Here is an 18,156-nt window from a genome sequence, read left to right as displayed (position 1 = left end):
GGGGACACGTAGTGAGGGCGGAACTTACGTTGACTAGCTACGTAGTGATATCAACTCAGACATGTTTGGTTTTTTAAATAAATTTTTGTGTGTTAACCTGAAAAAAATATATTCTTCAACTTTGAAATCGTAGTTTATTTATTTTCGGTGCTTTTTACAGTAAGTAAAGACAGGTTCGTATCACCAAATCAATTTAACTGCAGAAAAGAAACGTTCAAACAAAGGGAAAATAACACTTAATGGAGAACCTTTCATGAACATGAGCTCTCAGCCACCATACGAGTACACACTGACACTATCATCACACGATCATTTCATCTACGAAACGTTTGTTAAAAAAACTAGTTAATATTATATGCAAAATGTTTGAAATAAGTTTAGCAACAATATGTTGTTACAAGTATTTTGTATTTAGTTTCATCTGAATCAAGTGGAATTACAATTCTCTGCACAATGGGTTGAAATATTCATATTGTGCTATAAGGTATATCTTTTTAGGATTGAATTGCCCATCATATCTTTGTGAAACGTAGCAGTATATAGCAGTTTACACACACACACAAACCAGCACAGTCATTTTTGTTAATAGTTGAGAGCATTTTTCTCCTAAACAGAACCATACAATCCAGTAGAAATTTGGATTTTTTGTCATTCTGTAGCTGGTATGATTTGCCACCTTTCAGGATAAAAAAAAAAACATAACTTTTCAAACATCATTATACAAAAGGTCACATGATACAGTGCAATGTTGCATAATTTAACACCCAAGTCACAATCAACTCTGAAAAATTTTAGCAGGTGGATGTCCCATCCCGTCCTCTTCAGGGGTTAAGAATTTGTTTTGACATAAACTTTATCCCTGGAAAAGATTTTGATGGCTTCCTCAATCTCCGAAAGTCTTCTATCAAGGTGAGCGCGCCGCAAACGAACACTCAGATTGTCTGCTTTGAGAGGAAGCAACAGCAGCTCCGTCACCAAAGAGCGATGGCCTGTGTGGAGAAAATCAGTGTTCAAAAGTCAAAAGACAAACTATCCAGTGAACTACTGTTTATCACGGGGGAATTAGTTCCAGATGAACACACAATCGGTGAAAATCCACAAAATAAAGAAAATGTTTCAATGGTTGAACTCCCCTTCACACACTTGAAAAACATTTAAATTGATTAAACACACTTAAACCTATAGAATAAAAACATACTCTCTTTGAGCGTCTTCAGAGTTTCCTGCCTGTCACTGTCAGCCATTAAGGTGTGACCAGGAGGAACAGATGGAATAAGTTTCTTCTTCCTTGCCTCCTCCTCCTCCTTTCGCCATTGCTTCTTCCTCTCTTCTATGCTGTGTAGAACAAAACCGTGTCAGTGTTTTTTACTCTATGTTGATTATTCACGTAGAAGATGACTTACTAGTGTGGCACCTGACCCTTGACAGCACTGGGCACTGGTTTATCCCGCAGGTTTGTCAGCGACTGGGACCTTTGCAAAGTCTGTCCTGCTGCCCTTGCATTATATTTAATGAAATTTATGCTTTGACCGTTCACCTACAAATGAATGGACAAACACACTGAATCACATTGCGCGACAGGCCCGAATAGCCAATGCATAAATACATAAGAATTCCAGGTCCACTGCAAAACAAGGACCGGAACTTGATAATCTACAGTACTGAATTATAATTCAGTCTCAAAGATGTTGTCGTCGCCCCCTGACAGTCATATGAAATTAAAAAGCATATAAAATCTTACAGGAGCGTCCTTAGTACTGATACCTACCTAGCCTCTCACCTACCTACCGTACATTTCCATTCCTATTTCTGCCTCCCTACAACCCAAGGAATTAGAATATTACATGAGAAACAATATTTTTTTTTAAATTTAGAATTTAGGTAGGGATTGGTTTTATGAAAAGTACTTGCCTTTGTGTTTAATCAATACACATGAGTTTCACCTTATCAACTGATATAATGAAAATGAATTACTTCAATGATATTCAAATTTATTGACATGCAAATGTTTATTCTATGCCTTCTTCATGCTGAAGTGAAAAGACGGGGAAAAAATCCCATGTTTAATAAAGTTTGCATTTTAGAAACTAAAAGTGCTAAAAATGGGAACATGAATGCAATACAACAAATATTAGAGCAAATAAAGAAAATGGTTTGGGTGTGAAAATTTAGTTGAGTTGCTGCATTATTTCTTCATAAACTACATTTCGTAAATCTACATAATTCGCTTTTCTTACTTGCAAATTCTTGTCCTGTTCAGGTGTGCAAGAGTGACGCAAGGTCACAGCAGCAGGGGTTGAGTGTGGTCTTGGTGGTACTTTATTTTTTGAGTGACCCTTTAGAAAGTTTTGACACTGTGGTTTCACAACCGGACCGGTGGCCTGCACAACAACAAAAAGGGATGAAAAGTGATCGACATCAATTGTATTCATGGTAGTGAGAGTAAGTGGTATGGAAGATGGATGACAAAATTGAGTTATCCCTGTCTTTTGTGTGCTTTTTCATAGACGCAATGGTCACCTGTAAGTCTATCATGAATTTGGATTGGATGTTGTGGTATTTAGTTGAAGTCCACAGAGCTTTGACTGGAGTGGAACGGGCCTTCTCAGCTTGCGCTTCTTTGCAACGTCTCTGGATGTCTCGAAGCCGTCGGATATTGTCTTTGCGAAAGTCAAACTCTGGCTCTTCTGAGGGACAAAAACATTATAAAACAGTTGGCATGATCAAACCAAAAGTCCAAATATGAGAAGAGAGTGGCTTACTGGGTTTGGTTATCTCTGTGGCAGGAAAACAATCTACATTCAGGAGCTCCCTCATGACACCTGTCTGCCCTTTCTCCAGAATGTGCAAAGCATTGGCGCTGATTCGGGGACGTCGTACAGAGGCACGGGCACTGTAGCAGTCAGGATGCAGGACAGGATCTGGAGCAAGAGGCCCCGACAGCAGGCTCAACATACCGCGTTTGCTTCCCTCTAAACGAGCCAATGCTGGAAAAACAACATTACATCAATATCCATCATCGCAAAAGTTCCATCAAGCTACACTTACATTAATTTTCTGTTTGAAAGAAGCTGCGGTCTATTCATATGATGTTGGGATGAGAGGCGGGGTACACCCTGAAGTAGGTGCCAGCTAATCGCAGAGCACATATAGACAAATAGCCATTCACATTCACAAACGAGAAATTCATTCATCCATCCATCCATCCATCAATCCATCCACCAGTGCGTGTGTGACTAACCCGAAGCAGGTCTTTTGTAGTATTGGGGAAACAGCGATGGGTCTGGTGGGATTGGTCCACATATTGATGAAGGCCCCTCGCACATTGAAAAGCTGTACTGCACATTAACCGTCGGCTACTCTAGATTGACAACATCAAAACAGATCCTTTTAAGGCCATGTCTTCCAAATTTTCACTGCCGTCATTGTCATTTCGCAAAGGATTAGTTTTACAACGATAACAGAGGATATAAATCAAATGAATGAAAACAAAAAGGAATCGGAAATGTTGAAAGATGGCGTAAATCGTAAAACTGTTGAAGAGTAATTAGCAAGTGTGACACCTGCAGAGCGGAATTCGACTCACAAACTCATACACGTGACTCTCGGTAAACAACACCAACACTACGATGAGCAAAAATCATCAACGTAAATAGTTTTGTTGCACGAAACTGCGCTGAGAACTTCATTTACCTCAATGTTATTGTCGAGCGCAGGATTAACGTGAGCCACGCAGCTTGATGACGTGTATTTGAGTTTTAGTCACCATGGCAACGGTGTCACCGCGCAGAGAGCAAGAACACAGAGAAGAAAGCAAATCTAAACGCAGGCTAACCTCTGTGGTATTTTTTGTTTGGCCCAAATTGTTGTCAAAGAGTTCCTTATTAATGAGTGATATCAGTCCTCCGGCTCTAATCACAATATACTCAAGAGTTTGTTCGCACTGCATTAATATGATGTACTGTATTCTAAAGGCTCAACCGAAACCGCGGTTCCACCCCCAGCTGTATAAACACGAGTCACTTCACGCAGATGAAAAATACATATATTTTTTTAAAGCATTGAAAATAAAATGAACAGCGACGATCCATCATATTTCTGATTACACAATAACAACATGTCAGTTGAAATACTTTAAATAACGAAGTTGGAATTTTAAATGACGTCACGGACATCATATTAAGTCACAATTTTAGTATATATGGCATCACAGAGATTGACGTGATTTTATTGGACTGATTATTTTCGTTCCACACAAGTTGCCTTAAACGAATAATTCTGAATGAAATATTGCTTGAAATAGCAATTATAGCCTCCTACTAGTTGACATTTGCACACTCTTATAATTCATCATGTAAAAAGTCAACTCAGCAATCAATTAAATCCATGTATTTATTCTATGTCAATTACACAAAGACACCGCCTGGGGCAGAGGACTGCTGTGCGCATGCGCGGTACCCTGAGCTTTCTCCTTGTCCCACCGCAGCTGCCTTGTTAAACTCTGCAGTCGACGCACATCGCCAGCACTTAAAGGTAACAACAGTTTGCACTCAATAATTCTCTGATACTTTAAAGTTGTGCGCGTTAGTACGGTTTACTTCACTACGACACGACAATTTTTTTTACTGTCAAGGCAGGTCTGTTTCAGACATAAAGGGCTGTCAGTGCATCCAGCTGCTGTGTAATATATCACTTGGTTTAGACAAACTGATACTGTATACACATTGTCTGCCAGTTGTCTCTAAATACACGTAGATATTTTTGTTTTAGCCTCCATATTGTTCATAAAAGCCAGTTTCCACCAGCTCTCAGAAATAAAGGTCAATGGCTACGTGCACAGTGGGGGTCTGTTATCTCTTGGCACTCCCACCAACCATTTATATGGTCACTCTCCTTTCCTTGCTCAAAGGGACAAGTGCATAGACTTATAGGATTGTTAGCCAGTATGCTGCAGAAATTAGTACTCATAATAACTGTCATAATTCGCACAAGCAGAGAAGAGATGATCAACGTGATAGTTTACAGTGGTTAAAGTGTTACACCCCTGAGGGCTTGACGAGTAAGCTTTTAATGTAACTTAACTTTGTATGCAGCGATGGCTGTTTGAAAGTGCTCTATAAATACAGTTGAGTTGAGTTGCGTTAACTGCTTTAGACCTTATCTGACACGCACACACAAATCCATTCATCCAATGTAAGCTACATACATATGACACGTAACAAGTTTTTATTTGTAAAAAATATTTAAAGACATTTAAAAATATATATTTACAATACCTAACCGACCTTAGATGTATGTGCATAATGCATTTTATTATATAAATTCTGTTGTTATTTTGATTATTTTATGTATTGTATTTATATATTATTTTCATTTTTAATATTAAATGTAATTGTTGTTATTTAAACATTCACGGAAAATATCGATAAGGTTGTTTATTGTATACTATTTATTTAGGTATACATTATATGTGTTTATTATGTTATAAATGTTATATGAATCACGTTTCAATTATGTTTGGTCTCTAAATTACATGTATTTATATTTAATAATTTATTCTACACTGAATTTCATAGTAGCTGTTACTCTATATATTTTATTATTATTTTGATGGAATTATTTTATTCTCTACATGTACAATAGTTGTGTAATTATTATTGTCCATTATTTTAAAACAGTATCATAATTTAATTACGCGCAGCAAATACACATAAAATCACTTTCTTTGCAAACAATATAACATACAAAGGAGTGTTTGAAAATAGCAAATATAGTTTCCTAATGTTCACCAGCTTGTTTGTGTGTGTGCGTGTGCGTGCGTGTGTGTGTGTGTGTGTGTGTGTGTGTGTGTGTGTGTGTATGTGTGAGTTCATTTCCATTATTTATCAGCATTTTGTTGACCTTTGAGCCCAGTCAAGGCAGTCGTTTGACAGATGAGGGGCAGATGAAGTGTGACGCTACAATATAAACAAACAACATGTATGCCATTGAAGAATGTTTAAATCTTGTTTTTATTCAGCGGTTTAGTAATACTGACCCTGGAGGGCCTGTTTTTGTTTTGTTTTGTTTGTTTTTTAGTCCAACTCACATGTGTGTCAGTGTCAGGTTCTCCCAGGCTCTAAATTTAGAGCAGTTTGAAATGAGGAGGTGGGAGATGTGTGTGTGTTGTGTCTGGGTGCTGGGGGGTGTCAGCAGAGGATGAAAATAAAAAAGCTTTTTAAGTTCACAGAAATATGGAGGATAACTCATGTCTTGGTGAAATATGTGGTAAAACATGCGTTGATGTTGATGTCACTAATCACAAGTTGTTACTCTAAAATCGGACTTTAGGGCATATCATATTTTTCTTCAGAAATGTTGATGGATGATGAGTCCAACCTCAGAAATATTTGGATATTGGATTATGTTTTATTGTTATCTCACATTCTTATTGTGTTCCCATGTTGTGTACAAAGTACAGTGGCCTTTATAACATCAACCGCACACTAATACCACCGCAGCCGCAACAACAAACATGATAGCACTCACAGAAGCTAAGAAAAAGTGTCAAAAGTATATATATCTGATGTTGTGTTGATATAGAAAAAGAACAAGACTACTCCTTGTGCTGTGCTCCTCTGAAGTGGCAATGGTGGGGAAAGCAAAGGGCCGAGCAACGCAGCAGGACAAGGCAGGTTACAGAGACCAATGTTTCACGTGTCACCATGCACCTAAAGGACACGGTGAGTGATCGGGGGGGCTGCATGAATCGATGCTGGAATTATGAGGGTCCCAAAATGCTTAGTAAAAGGGTGCCTTTTTATTCCAGCTGAGAGTATTTAGATCCAAGAACTCAATCAGGGACACAGTAGCTATTTTAAGGTTGTCTTTTATGGTTATTAAAGCAGCGAAATGAAGTGAACGCGTGATCACAAGGTCACCTTGTTCATTCGAGAGACACTTGCTAATAATTTGTAGGACAACTTGTGTGATGAGCAATCTGGATATCGAGCTCACGCTTGCCTTACGTTTGGCTTACGTTTTCCCCAGTAGTTATCCAGCTTGTTGCTTTCTCGCTACAGTAGCTAGAAAGATACTTTATTCATCCTGTGAGGAAAGTTGTGGACCTAATGTAGTGGCCACTGAGTGTATGCTTCGGCTCAGTGGTTTAGGCATACAGTCTATTAGCAAACAGGCTGCCAGCCAGCTAACAGCCATGCTGCACGCTCATCAAGCGTGGGAGGGGAGCTGTTATACATCAACTTCTTGATCCACACAGGCCTCGGTTCCAGATGGCCAGGCTCTTCCCTCCTCCTTTGTGCTCAAAAACAATTGTTTACAGCAAATATTTGGTCAAGCCTGTTTATTGTAATGCCTTGAGTGCATCCCAAGTTTCCAGGAGGCATCATGTTGCTTGCAGACCGTCTTCAGTCCTAATTAAGCTTGTAATTCATAAAAGTGAGAATGAGTTCAAGGACTTATTTGACGATGATTTTAAGAACCCGTGACTGAAAGGGGGCCTCCATGCCACCATTTACCGAACGGCTCAGTGTCATTTTTTAAATTCCAAAGCGAGGAGGTGATGCAGATAGGACCCTTGAAAACACGTTAGCCTCACAAGCTAGCTTGTGGCTAGTGCTTGCGTCTACTCGGTCGGAAACAATCCAGCCACCAGAGGCTTTAATCTGATATATTTTCACTTGTCGGGATGTATGGGGATAAGAAAGACGCTACACAAAGTAGCATGTTCTTATGTATTTTTAAAAGAAAAAAAATTGTTGAAACATTTTTGAAGATAATTTTTTTTTAAAGAACATTTTTACGATGACATTTTGTCAGGCTACCAGATCAATGTAGGAGTTTTAGCAAGAAAGAAAATAATTGTTGAACATTGTGCATTTTTTAAACATGGCTCTATTATATCTTTCTGAATAAAGCTACCACAAAAGTGTTTTATGTGTGTAGGGCTATTACTGCATGCAAAACTTTTTGTTGTGTTTTTATGGTTTTTTTTTTTCCCTCAGACACAATGGCCGTCCCGCCTGCATACGCAGACTTGGGGAAGTCTGCCAAAGACATCTTCAACAAGGGCTATGGTACAAACAATACTTTATAAGCCATTCATAAGTATGCTCCAACTTTTTCTTACCCTCTTTTTTTTTTGTATGTGCTCATCATTCCTTCCTCGTCTCTGCCAGGTTATGGAATTTTGAAGCTGGATGTAAAGACCAAATCCCAAAATGGTGTTGTAAGTACTTTGTACCATGTCATATTTGAATCTGTTGTTGCAAATCAGTTTTTATACAGGTTCATTTCTTTTTCTGCCATTATGTTTGTCTGTGTTTGTGTCTGGGTCTGTCTACGTGTGTTTTTTAACCATTTGTATGTGAGAAATCACACACGTTTGCGTTAAAAAATAAATAAGCACGTTCTCATGATCTTGGTGAACGCACATGGACAAAATTATTGTGAAATAGAGTCTTTACATGTACGGGAAGTAAAATTGGATGAGAATATGGAACTGTTCCCTTTATTTCTACCTTGAATTCAAATTAGGTTTATAGTCCTATCTCAACCCTTGTCCATATAGGACAATATGGACATGCATATTGTCCCTTCCATTTGCCCCCTCTAATGTTGTCCTTTCTCTTTCTTTATTCGCTCCCTTCTTCTTTGGATGTTCATGTCAGGTGGTAAGAAAGTGTCTGTATATATAAGGGAGTAGATGGGTATTCTCCACTTGAAAATATTTATATAGTGGTGCCTTGAGATATGAGTTTGATTTGTTCTGGACCATTCCCTTCACTCAAAAGACTCACAACTTAAGTCAACTTTCCCTTTTGAGATGAATGGAAATGCCATTAACGTGTTGCAGCCCAAAAATACCAACAAAAAAAATGAGACTTGTACCTTTGAGTATTGTTCTATTGTCTGTCTCAATGTGTTGCTGCACCATGCGTGTTTATCCAATCCTGAACGCGCAGGCATTTGTCGCCCCTTTTTCGGGGTGCTGAAGCACGTACGTTAGCCGTCTGCACATGTTGATATTTTAGCCAAGGTGCTACTGACAAGCTAACCCACTCTATCCAATTAACATTATAATACGAGGAGCAACCATATCGTGCTCGAATCTCAAGTTTTTGCTAGTAAATCAAAGTAAAAAAATAAATGATAATCCCCAAACCTGTAAGTGTGTTCACTTGTGTCACAAGGCACGACTACACGCGCAAATGTAGCTCCACCAAAGCATATCCTCACACATTGACCACCAACCTCTTCCCCAGAGTCCTCCCCAACCGCAGCAGCGAAATGATGCTTTTTGTGGGCTCCTTGAGTACTTCCCCTCAACTGCGAGCTGCTTTCACTGGATTCTTGCCTCTCACCTCTGACCTCCGCTCTGTCGCGCAGGAGTTTGCCACCTCTGGCTCTAGCAACACCGAAACGGGCAAGTCGGGTGGCCACCTGGAGGCCAAGTACAAAGTCGACAAGCTGGGCCTCAGCTTCAATCAGAAATGGAACACGGATAACACTTTGGCCGCAGAAATCACGTTCGAGGACCAGGTACAGTCAAATGCCAAACTACCTTTAACGCTTTCATGCAGCCTGTAACCTGATAACATGATATGCTGTCCACTGTAGTAACCGCTGTCTTTGAAAGGGTTAAAATGAGCTTTGATAGAATATGAACTTATTTCCTGATCTGCAGCTGGCAAAGGGCTTGAAGCTTGGGCTGGACACCTCGTTTGTACCCAACACAGGGTAAGTAAGATCTGTCCTCTTCATTATAGGCACACAATTGTCAAACAGTCACTCAAAATGACTATGCCTGAATGACTTATTTAATTTCACTCTTGATAAGTGAGCAGGCCCAGAAATTGAAAAATTTCCGGTAAGTGTGCCCCCCCCAAAAAAAGAAAACAAATCTGTATGTCCCCTTTAAATAAGTCCCGACACATGTGAAGTAGTTAGAAAAATGTCGATCAGTGGTTCTTAACCTTCTAAGAGGTACCGAACCCAACCAGTCAATCTATACATATACCAAACTCTTCATTAGTGAAAAATAAATATACATATATATTTTTTACAATTTCAAGACATTAGGAAAAAATTATTAAAAACGGAAAAAAGGAAATACAATTTCAGGAGATAAGTATACTTTTTAAAAAAAAATTGTACGACGTACAATCACAACAGTCACACGTTGACTACTAAGCAAACTAAATTTCCAACACCACTGATTGGACAAGCAATGTCATGCGATCGATCATCTGCAGCAGCGATAGCCAAGCGGGCGTGTTGTAACTAAATGACATGTTGAGTCGCGTGTGTTTTACCCTCTATGGCAGAGGCTCCGCCGAACTCCTGAGACAGATTCACCGAACCCAGGTTAAGAACCACTGGTCTAAATAAATGATTTGCCCTCATCCTGCAGCAAAAAGAGCGCCAAGCTGAACACTGCTTACAAGTGTGACTTTGTCAACGTGGGCTGCGACCTGGTGTTCGACATGGGCGGCCCCACCGTCCACAGTGCCACCGTACTGGGCTACAAGAACTGGCTGGCGGGCTACCAGGTGGCATTCGATACCGCCAAGTCCAGGCTTACAATGAACAACTTCTCTCTGGGATACAAGGCCCGCGATTTTCAGCTCCACACCAGCGTGTGAGTGTCATGTGACACGTCATATTATACGGTGTCAAAATCAACTATTGTTCTGTTTATGTTGTTTTGTCTTTTCATCTATGGTGGGCTTGTGCATTTGGTTTCAGGGCCTTGAATAGCAATTATGAAAAAAAAAACAAGACAGAAACACAATATTAAAATGCTGTGTTGATTTTTAATGTTTTTTTTTCATAGCTTGGGGTTATGTCATGTTATGACGGTGCTTGCGTTGGTTTTCTTCAGGTACTCAAACTTTCATATGATCTGCTAGAAGAAAAAAAAAACAAGGCCTGATTTGGAATATAATAATAATGCCCCTTTTATTTTTAAATAAAGGGACGGTTATTGAAATGTGCTTTTAAAATCTAATTCAGTGATTAATCGGTTATTAAAATAATCATGAGTTGCAGATGCAACACAAAAAAATACAGTATTTTCTCTCCATTCCATGCTTGCAATTTTTTAAATACCATTGTCCTGATGGATACCTTTCATCAATGAGATCAATCCTAACCAAGAACAGCTGAACTTTATTTGGAGATAATCAAAGGCATTTTAAGCAGTTAGAAGAAGTTGTGCACACTTGTGCTACCACATTATCTCAGTTTGTCAAGTCAAGTCAACAGTATTTATAGAGCACTTTCAAACAGCCATCGCCGCATACAAAGTGCTGTACATGGAGCAATTTAACATGCACAATAAACAGTAAGACAAATCGATAATAAAGGCGGTAGAAAGCACCAAACAGTAAAAACAATAACAAATCTAAGTCATGCTGAGTCGAATGCCAAAGAATACAAGTGAGTTTTGAGGGGTGTTTTGAAGATGGGCAGCGAGGAGGCTTGCCGAATGTTCAGTGGGAGGTCATTCCAGTGAGAGGGACCAGCAAATGAAAAGGCTTGATCCCCTCTGAGGCTCAGTTTAGTTCTTGGTACTTCTAATAATGTCTGGTCCACAGACCTGAGGCGCCGGGCAGGTGTGTAGGGGCGGATGAGCTCAGAGAGGTAAGATGGCGCGAGATTATTCAGAGATTTGAAAACAAAGAGGAGGATCTTGAAAATAACTCTAAAATGAATGGGGAGCCAGTGAAGGGATGCCAGAGTAGGAGTTATCTGCTCCCTCTTAAGAGTACCAGTCAAGAGGCGAGCAACGGCATTCTGGACCAGCTGAAGGTGCTTAATGGAGGACTGGCTGACTCCAAAGTAAAGGGCATTGCAGTAATCCAGCTGGGATGTGACAAAGGCATGAATTACTGTCTCAAAGTGTTCATGTGAGAGGAGAGGTTTTATTTTGGCCAGCTGTCTAAGGTGAAAAAAGCTGGATTTAACAACGGCACCAATTTGCCGATCGAGTTTGAAATCACTGTCCAGTTTAAGGCCCAAGTTTGAGACTGTTGACTTAAGATAAGGAGACAGGAGGCCCAAGTCTACAGGATGGAATGTACAAGGGCCACTGGGACCAAACAATAGCACCTCTGTCTTCTTTTCGTTGAATTTCAAGAAATTTTGTGCCATCCAGGTTTTGATTTCTTCCAGACAGGATAGGAGTGGCCTTAATGAGAAGGCGTCTTTCTTGCTCAGTGGGTCATAGATCTGGCAGTCATCTGCATAGCAGTGGAAGGGAATACCATGTTTCCTTAAGATGGAACCCAATGGGAGCAGATACAGCGAGAACAGCAGAGGCCCCAGAATTGAGCCCTGTGGAACACCACATGACAGGGGAACAGTGCGTGACTCAGAGCAGCCAAGGCTGACACAAAAGGTTCTGTCAGCTAGATAAGACCTAAACCACTCAAGAGCACTTCCGAACAATACCCACCAAGTGCTGCAAACGAGTCAGCAGAATACTGTGATCCACTGTATCAAATGCTGCAGTTAAGTCCAATGAAACTAGACACACGTGGTCTCCAGAGTCATTTGCCAGGAGTATGTCATTAGAAATGCCTAACAGGGCTGACTCCGTGCTACGCATCGTCTTGAAACCTGACTGGAAGACCTCCAAGATGTTATGTTCATCCAAGAAAAGTTTCAACTGCATGTGCACCACTTTTTCCAGAATTTGGGAAATGAAAGGCAGTTTGGAAATGGGCCTGAAACTTGACAGCACTCTGGATCAAGACCAGGTTTCTTGATCAAGGGTTGGACCACTGCATGTTTAACCTGTTGGGGAACTACACCAGAAGAAAGGCTGCTGTTGATGATATCCAAGACCGATGCGCCAACACTCGGGAGAACCTCCTGAAAGAAGTGCGGGGGAAGAGAGTCGCAAGGGGAGCCAGATGGCTTCGTCTGGCGAACTACATCCTCCAAAAGCGCCAAGGACACAGTTTCAAAAGAATTTAGTACAGCTGAACATGGAACATGGACAAAGGGGTCAGATGCGGTATTTGAGACCGGAGTCCTAGCTGTAGAGACCTTATGAAAAACTGAAGGAATCTGTTGCACATTTCGGGTGAAGAATCCGAGCAAGTAGGCAGAGGTCGGTTTGAGTACAGAATCCATCGTTTTAAATAGTGCGCGTGGGTTGTGACGGTTAGCTAGAATAAGGTCCAGTTTGTCTTGATTTTGATTTTTCTTAAATTATTTAGTTAGAGGTCACATCAATGGTGGATTTTAAAAAAATGATTTATCTTGATCACATTTTCATATTCCCAAAACAGGGCTCTATAGACTTTTTATATGCACTCTATTGGTCACCTCACATCATTTTCATCTATTCCGGGTCGTTCTGGTGGTTCTCTTCTTCTCAACATTCACTGTACTTTTCTGTTGCAGCAACGATGGCACAGAATTTACCGGCTCTATTTACCAAAAGGTGAACAGCAGAGCAGAGACTGCGGTCCACCTGGCCTGGACGGCTGGAAGCAACAACACACACTTCAGCGTGGGAGCCAAGTATCAGCTGGATAAGAATGCCTCTCTTTCTGTAAGGAATGGTCCCAGGAGTAGTCTCACAATTGTGGGCTATACAAAGATGTCACGGGGTGCCACTTCCTGTCTGCGAACACTTAAGATTTGCCGTTTTCTCCACACAGGCCAAAGTCAACAACTCCTGCTTTGTTGGAGTAGGATACACGCAAACCCTCAGGCCAGGTTTGTTCTTCTGCGCTCGCTGGTTCAGTTTTTCTGGCACAACAGTGCAATAAAAGTGGACAGTTTTGATCTAACAAACTAATCAGAGAACTGAAAAATATTTGATTCCATATGGGCAAATCAGGCAAATTTGGTACCGTTGCTAATACAGTTTAGGTTACATGGGACAGCAGTCCTGATTCTGTAAGCCCATTGTAGCACATAGTTTGAAATGAAAAAAACACATACGTATATATATTTTTAAATAAATATTTTAGCATCATGATGAATTCACGCGGCTCTGTAATTATTTTTGTTTAGTTTGACAGGAGACATGAAGTGGGCGTGTCAATAAGCAGATCAAAGCCTCTTTTTTGAGAACATTTGTTCAATGTCTGCCAACCTTTTGCTTTTTGTGAAGTTAATCGCTTTCGCTGCCACCACATAGCAAACTTATTAGTCGGGTCACTCCCCTCAAGGCACTCCAATAATTTAGGCTGTAGATGTTGAAGATGCACTGACTTCCAACTAATGGCAAAAGGGCACCATTGATGCTTCCTTCTTCTTTTCCCACAGGAATCAAGCTAACACTCTCAACACTGATTGACGGGAAGAATATCAACGGTGGTGGACACAAGATGGGCCTGGGTTTTGAGGTGGATGTGTAAAGATACCGGGAAGAAGAAATGTAATCACGGAACAAGGATAAAGAAGAAAATGAAAGAGGCCAATTATGAAGCCGCCTAATGGTCCAACCAGCAACACAAAATAACATCATTACACACACAAATAAACTCAGTCTCAGGGCTTGTTTCATTGCAATATCGTTAAACCAGATTGATAGTTCAGCAACACACTGTTCAGATTGTGCTGTTGGAATAGAACGGAGCAAGGAAGAGATGTGCTGCACATAATTGTCCAATAATATCGGGCAAATGACACATTTTCAAATATATTTTTGTGAATTCAAAACTATCATGTCATTTCCAACCAAAAGTTACCCATTCAACATTCACTTCAACTCACACTGTGCCCAGTGTATTAACTTATATTTGTACATACCGGTAAATAGGATTTAATTCTCTTTATATCAATTCAAACTTTTGCCACACTCAAATTGCAAACAGTGAGTTTAGCATTTTAATCTGAATGTGTGGCTATAGAATTCCATGTTTTTAAGCAAAGAGGGAACTTTTCATTTTTATTTTTATTTTTTGGTCACTTCGCCAAATATCTGCCGATCATAGAAAGTGCAATAAAAGATGTATTGTCCAAGTGAGCAAGTGGACCTCTAATTCCACCATTTCACTTCAGTCGCTGAAAGGTCTGGTGTGTGTGTGTGTGTGTGTGTGTGTGTGTGCGCGCGTGCTTTATATAAGAACCTTAGTCAAAAGGTATAACCTCAGACTGACTTTTATTTAAGCAGTGGAATTTAAAAAAATGACAACACAATGATGAATACGTACTTTTGTGCCATATATCATGACATCAATAAAAAACAGGTGCAAAATTCAAAATATCACTCTCTTAACATGTCATTATTGCAGTTGTAACGGCACGGTGAAATTGCAGCACAGTGGCAATATATTAACACATCCCTTCATCTCAGTATCAATAGATGGAGAGAAACACATTAAAAAATAACCAGGCAGTGCATCTTTTGACATCGAGGAAGTTGTGGAATGGATTAGAAGTGCCCTTAATCTGAACCTGTTTGTAGTTCAAAATTTTACTTTATGTCTTAATGGAGAAAATGCCCTATTAAAAACCATGTCTACGGGCAACGTGAGATTTGTTAACACAGACAATTGGGCCAGGTCATTCATGGATGGAGTTAAAAAAGTTAAATCTGCAACAGAGTTTTAACAATCAAAAACCAGACTAAAATATCACGCAATGTACCGTGCTCAGTGACTATTTTTCATGCCAGTTTGACCATTAGCTAAGGGTTTGGCAACTATCGCCGGTGAACAGTGTCGTAAATCAAATCAAAAATGTCATATCACATGACGTTTCACAACAAAAATGACATTTTACAGGTATTAAGGAAGGTCCACCAAGCTATTAATGAAGTTTATACGCTGTATAGTAAATAGTAAATGATATACTGTATATTGTACAGTATATCATTTATGTTGTGCTTCACAATAATACTTAACCATGTTTGTAATTTCATATGTACCTGCGGCTAAAAAGTTGCTCTTGTTCCTGAAATGCCCTCGAGATTTCACATCAAAAATTGTGCTTTTGGGTAGAAGTGACATGCAGCGTGTCACGTGGCAAGGTGGTGGTGGACCTCAAAAAGCAGGCAGGAGGAATCAGCAGGGTGAACTTGAAGAAGTGTATTGATAAAACACAGAAAACTAAATCCAAAACAAAGTCATGAAAACAAAACAAATCCAAAGTAAAAACAAAAATCATGGCAGAAACCAAAAACTCTCAATAACAAAAAAAAAACCATGACTGAAACAAACATGACCATAGCATACCAACAGCCACAAACAAACATGACAGCAGCAAAAAGCAACAATGACCCGATAACGAGTTGGCGGGCTGGGAGTCCTTTTAGAGCACTAAAGACCAACAGGTGAGCAGCTGCAGGGGGAGCCCTACAGTGCCACCTGTTGGTCCCAAACCGAATCATGACAGTACATTGAGGGAGGGGTAGTGTCGTGATTCGGGTTGGGACCAACAGGTGGCACTGTAGGGCTCCCCCTGCAGCTGCACACCTGTTGGTCATTAGGTAATCAGTGCTTTAAAAGGACTCCCAGCTCGACCACTCATTGTCGGGTCATTGTTTACTCTTGCTGTCATGTTTGTTTGCTGCAATCAGGTACAAATCAGTCATGTTTCGGTTGCTGTTATGTTTTATTTTCAGTCATGATTTTTGTTTGATACTTTGGACTTTGTTGGTTTTGGATTTAGTTTTCTCTATGTTTAATACAATTCGTCAAGTTCACCGTGCTCCTCCCTCCTGCCTGCTTTTTGGGGTCCACCACCACCTCGCAAATGTGACACAGCTGGCCACTGTAAGCATAAGATTACAGAATATCCAGCATATGTATTGTGGTTTACAATAATACTTAACTACATTTATAATTTCATATGCACATGAGTCTCTTTGTCGTGCAAATGTCTACAGTATCTTCTTTTACTTTTGTCCATATTACAGTTACAGTGGTCAGGACAATTAAATGTTTCAATTGAAGTGAGTTAATTATGCATGGCAGGATTAGGAGAGTCGCAGACTGTTTTTTTTTTGTTTGTTTGTTTTTTTCCCTCGACTGTCCAGTTAGTTCAGTTGTTGGTTTGTCGCTCAGAATGAGGCGGGCCATAGTTTATTATCGAGTAAAAATCTTGAAATAATTATTTAATGAGCTATGTGGATTAAAAAACATTTCAAATTAAAATGGACTTACAGTTTCATGAACAATTTATGAAAACAGGCTAAATGAATCCAACAAAATTACAGGATTCTTAATAACGTAAAAGCTTGGTTGGATAGGTTAAAAAATGGCGGTGGCCCGTAGGCCATACGTTGCCCACTCCTGCTTTGTTATTATTCTACTGTGACACTGGATGACACTATACTTTTGTGACAATCTCTGTACACTTCATCAGGTGCACCTCAACATACAGTTAAAAAGGGCAGATTCCCATAATCTGGATGGCTGAGAATGGCTCTGAGTCTGACGTGAATTGTACCTTTGAGGTTACATTGGTGTCGGATGATAGGTTAAAAGAACTGTCTTGCAATTAATCCAAGCAATATCCCGCATCTCACCAAAAGTCAACTGGGATAAGGTCCAGCTCACCCGCGACCCTAATGAGGCCAAGTGCCGATTGTTGAGGACGAAAAAAAAAAAGAGCAAGACACCCTCCCCAAACGTTGTCATAATCACAGTGTACATCTTTGATCTGCGGTCTAACATCAACAACTTCCAAAGCTGTGGAATCGTTTGAGGATTTGCTGTTCCCCTTCAAAGTGTGCACAAAGATATGTTTTGTCCTGATTTCTACACGGTGGCACCAAGTGGATGTTAAACTAGGAAAGATCTCTGGAGAAACTGTTGCTCCCTTGCAGCCACGTCCATTCCCTCAGCATCTGGTACACAAAACATGGAGTGAGATCAATCATGTTTCATTTAATTTGGGGAAAAGGCAACATGTCATTGAGTCTCCTGTCAAGATTGTCATTGTTTTTCATTTTAAATTTTGGTAGGTTTTTATTTTGTTTTTGCCTTCTGTTTTCTAAATTCAGTTAGTTTTAATACATTTTCAAAGCAGTGTTTTTTGGTTTTTATCAGTTTTCCTTTTTTAAAATGCTATTTTTAAATGTTATGTTTAGGTTTTTTTGTTTGTTTTAGTATTAGTTTTTTTTTCAATACATGGAGTAGTATGTTAAGTGCAATTAAAAAAAGGTCACCATGTGCTGTGCAGTAAATT

At 39.8% G+C, this 18,156-nt stretch overlaps 3 protein-coding genes across 6 annotated transcripts in view; 1 reads left to right on the top strand and 2 right to left on the bottom strand.

Moving 5' to 3' along the window:
* Positions 1-174: 174 nt before the first annotated feature.
* On the bottom strand, positions 175-4,040 carry enkd1 (enkurin domain containing 1). 3 transcript variants are annotated; one of them, XM_052067258.1, is made up of 8 exons: positions 3,694-4,040; positions 3,242-3,361; positions 2,763-2,987; positions 2,521-2,684; positions 2,238-2,381; positions 1,404-1,537; positions 1,199-1,335; positions 175-989 (listed from the first exon to the last, which is right to left on the bottom strand). In XM_052067258.1, the coding sequence occupies exons 2-8, from the start codon at positions 3,324-3,326 to the stop codon at positions 829-831; spliced, it is 1,050 nt and encodes a 349-aa protein (XP_051923218.1). In that variant the 5' UTR covers positions 3,327-3,361; positions 3,694-4,040; the 3' UTR covers positions 175-828. The 3 variants fall into 3 exon arrangements, with proteins under 3 accessions (XP_051923218.1, XP_051923217.1, XP_051923219.1); XM_052067257.1 differs by having other exon boundaries at positions 2,521-2,687; positions 3,694-4,035; XM_052067259.1 differs by lacking the exons at positions 3,242-3,361; positions 3,694-4,040 and adding an exon at positions 3,049-3,132 and having other exon boundaries at positions 2,521-2,687.
* Positions 4,041-4,363: 323 nt separating this feature from the next.
* On the top strand, positions 4,364-15,979 carry vdac3 (voltage-dependent anion channel 3). Of its 2 annotated transcripts, none has more exons than XM_052067271.1 (10): positions 4,364-4,533; positions 6,583-6,722; positions 8,004-8,075; positions 8,178-8,227; positions 9,388-9,540; positions 9,686-9,738; positions 10,412-10,639; positions 13,414-13,564; positions 13,674-13,731; positions 14,287-15,979. In XM_052067271.1, the coding sequence occupies exons 2-10, from the start codon at positions 6,629-6,631 to the stop codon at positions 14,376-14,378; spliced, it is 951 nt and encodes a 316-aa protein (XP_051923231.1). In that variant the 5' UTR covers positions 4,364-4,533; positions 6,583-6,628; the 3' UTR covers positions 14,379-15,979. The 2 variants fall into 2 exon arrangements, with proteins under 2 accessions (XP_051923231.1, XP_051923232.1); XM_052067272.1 differs by lacking the exon at positions 4,364-4,533 and adding an exon at positions 4,894-4,915.
* Positions 15,980-16,550: 571 nt separating this feature from the next.
* ikbkb (inhibitor of nuclear factor kappa B kinase subunit beta) overlaps positions 16,551-18,156 on the bottom strand; it is a 68,657-nt gene continuing 67,051 nt past the window's right edge. Inside the window, exon 22 of the mRNA XM_052067195.1 lies at positions 16,551-17,815. Coding sequence (XP_051923155.1) covers positions 17,756-17,815 — 60 coding nt within the window. The 3' untranslated portion in view covers positions 16,551-17,755. The remainder of the gene's footprint in view (positions 17,816-18,156) is intronic.

This window comes from Hippocampus zosterae, chromosome 6 (genome assembly GCF_025434085.1).
Source record: "Hippocampus zosterae strain Florida chromosome 6, ASM2543408v3, whole genome shotgun sequence".
Classification (NCBI taxonomy): domain Eukaryota; kingdom Metazoa; phylum Chordata; class Actinopteri; order Syngnathiformes; family Syngnathidae; genus Hippocampus; species Hippocampus zosterae.
Note: the sequence above shows the minus strand (reverse complement) of the source record. Positions and strands in the feature narration are given on the sequence as shown.

Bases quoted from the DNA above. Each gene is read 5' to 3' on its own strand.
- vdac3 (XM_052067271.1), top strand. From the start codon at position 6,629: ATGGTGGGGAAAGCAAAGGGCCGAGCAACGCAGCAGGACAAGGCAGGT. The intron at 10,640-13,413 runs GTGAGTGTCATG...TTTCTGTTGCAG, and splicing joins TTTCAGCTCCACACCAGCGT to CAACGATGGCACAGAATTTA. The intron at 13,565-13,673 runs GTAAGGAATGGT...TTCTCCACACAG, and splicing joins ATAAGAATGCCTCTCTTTCT to GCCAAAGTCAACAACTCCTG.
- enkd1 (XM_052067257.1), bottom strand. From the start codon at position 3,326: ATGTGCGAGGGGCCTTCATCAATATGTGGACCAATCCCACCAGACCCA. The intron at 1,538-2,237 runs GTAAGAAAAGCG...ATTCATTTGTAG, and splicing joins AACAGGACAAGAATTTGCAA to GTGAACGGTCAAAGCATAAA. The intron at 990-1,198 runs GTATGTTTTTAT...TTCTCCACACAG, and splicing joins TCTGAAGACGCTCAAAGAGA to GCCATCGCTCTTTGGTGACG.